The sequence below is a fragment of the Penaeus chinensis genome, chromosome 13 (genome assembly GCF_019202785.1).
Source record: "Penaeus chinensis breed Huanghai No. 1 chromosome 13, ASM1920278v2, whole genome shotgun sequence".
NCBI classification, from domain to species: Eukaryota; Metazoa; Arthropoda; class Malacostraca; order Decapoda; family Penaeidae; genus Penaeus; species Penaeus chinensis.
The window spans coordinates 248,655-251,154 of record NC_061831.1 but is presented as its reverse complement, the minus strand read 5'-3'; the positions used below and the strand labels follow the sequence as shown (position 1 = coordinate 251,154).

Below are 2,500 nucleotides of genomic sequence, written 5' to 3'. Positions count from 1 at the left end.
TTTGCGATTCTGTAATCCCTTCAGTATCATATTACCATGCAAATTAGACTCAATGAAACCTTAAGCTTGGGATTAGACTCCAAAATTACTTACTTAGGATTAATACTGCTGCCTTATTGATCCGCTAACTTGGATTCACAAATTGCCAAAATATTGGGGATAGACACCAAAAGTTTCCTCTCATGGATAAATTAAGAAAATGAAGGGTATTTTGTAGGATTCACAGACTATTCGACTCCATCTTGATATGTAGACTTTACCCTTGGTCAGACTGTGGTAGACTTATAATATGCATAGCTATTACTACATTAGACAACATAAAAATCTTTTGTGGCTTATTTTAAAGGGGTAACGTGTGTGTGTGTGTGTGTGTATGTCTGTATGTATGTATGTATGTATGTATGTATGTATGTATGTATGTGTATATATATATATATGTGGAACCACACAATCACAGTGGGCGACTCACAGTGGGCGCTGTATAGTGGCAGTTCTTGATCTTCCTCGGAAACTTGAAATGTTCAATCAAGTGGTCCACATACTCGATAAGTCGGTCTTCAGATGTGCCTGAAACGCTGATGTAATCCCATATCTGCAGGTGCTGCACCATCTCGCACAAGCCCACACCGCCCGCGTGGGGGCACACCGGCACTATGGGTGGAGAGTATCAGTTAATACGGAACATTTCATATCTGGAGACCAAAATCCTCCTCCTCCCCCATCTCTCTCTCTCTCTCTCTCTCTCTCTCTCTCTCTCTCTCTCTCTCTCTCTCTCTCTCTCTCTCTCTCTCTCTTATGTACAGTTAAAAGTTATTTTAGAGGAACGATTGTTAACCTTTTTAAAGTCACGGACCCATTTAAGAATTTAATGAAAGTCGTGGATTCTCCTCTCCAGAGATATTCACATAAACACCATTTGCTTTGATTGTGTATCATGTACTTTATTTATTGAAATTTAATTGTCATATGCATATCGAAAGCTTCATTTTTTTAATCTCATTCAATGGGAATCCGTTGATTGACACAAAAGTGAGGGCTGCATAGTGAATATAAAAGTTATTTTCTGATCATCACTAATATAGCCATTCGCCCTCTAAGGGTTCATGGATTCCAGATTACAAACACTCCACTAGAGTTAAAATCAGTAATATATATGCGATATATCTTCCTAGAAAAATGAATGTTTGTAAATGTGTGTGAGTGTGTGTATGTGTGTGTGTGTGTGTGTGTGTGTGTGTGTGTGTGTGTGTGTGTGTGTGTGTGTGTGTGTGTGTGTGACAGACACACACACACACACACATATATATGATTTTGTGTGAATGCAATAGGGTGTATAGGCTTTCCAAAAAGTAGATCAATAACGAAAACTGTAATTTGAAACTAGCAAAATCTTGGCCTCGTTGAATAATTTAGACAAGCAAAAAGAGACTCCTAAAAGAGCTTTGTCTCTACAATTAACAGTAACACAACAATGTTACACATTTGGTCCACTGTCAATAGAATAAAAAAAGTACATTTATCAGAATCAAAATATCTTTCGTGAGGAAAACAACTAAATTTCTAAAAGTGGATTTCTGGTATTATATGAGGAGCCGATAGAAAGTCTTTGTTAATCATATACAAATCCCTGATTAGATCTAAAGTAGATTTTATCAGTCGTGTTTGGTTCGGCATCGAACTCAATTTTGGAGGGTTTGGATATTGTGCAGAATAATTGGTTGCATTTGTCTTGAAGCCCTAAAGTGTACTCGAAACGAGTGTCTTGGCGAGTAGTCAGGAGTACCTCCCCTCCGACTCAGACTCGGCCAGTTAGCACTGGCCTATGCCGGAAAGGTGGTTCGAGATCCGAGCCATCCTAATGGCAATCGAGGCATTAGGCCCTTTATCACGTGACTCTACGACCTCGCCGAGAAAGTCGGTATAGATCTCTCTACTATTGACGGGAAAAGTTCCATCCTTCCCTCTATTTAGGAGCAAACCCACTGCATTTTGTCCAAGAGGTAAAGTACTTGGGTCTAATTTTTGACTCAAGGCTTACATGGGTGCCTCACATTAAACAGTTGAAGGTGAAAGCTACAAAAGCACTTAGCATTTTGCGGGTTCTTTCACACCTATCTTGGGGTGCAGACCGCACAACGCTTCTGCGGCTTTACCGAGCGCTTATTCGTAGTAAACTTGACTATGGATGTGAGGCTTATTCATCTGCAACTCCCACTGTTCTCCGGATGTTAGACTCGGTTCATAATGAAGCTCTGAGAATCTGTATAGGGGCTTTCAGGTCTTCACCTGTGGAGTCCCTGTATACTGAGAGTGGAGAACCACCTCTTTCATTACACAGGGACTGCATGAACCTGATTTACTACACGAGACAACAAAGGATTCCGGGATCTCCTACATCCAGATTGGTTTTCAACCCCGTTGAGGATAGCCGATCCTATGGTAGGAGAATGAGGAATCTGGTGGAAAATCTTAATTTAAATCTCACAAAGGTTCTGGCTGT

General features: G+C 40.4%; 1 protein-coding gene across 6 annotated transcripts in view; it reads right to left on the bottom strand.

Annotated features, from left to right (window-relative positions):
* The window catches only part of LOC125031751 (mitochondrial enolase superfamily member 1-like), a 34,352-nt gene that overhangs the window by 4,709 nt on the left and 27,143 nt on the right, over positions 1-2,500 (bottom strand). For all 6 annotated transcript variants that reach the window (XM_047622680.1, XM_047622685.1, XM_047622681.1 and 3 more), the window contains exon 9: positions 470-651. In XM_047622680.1, coding sequence (XP_047478636.1) covers positions 470-651 — 182 coding nt within the window. The remainder of the gene's footprint in view (positions 1-469; positions 652-2,500) is intronic.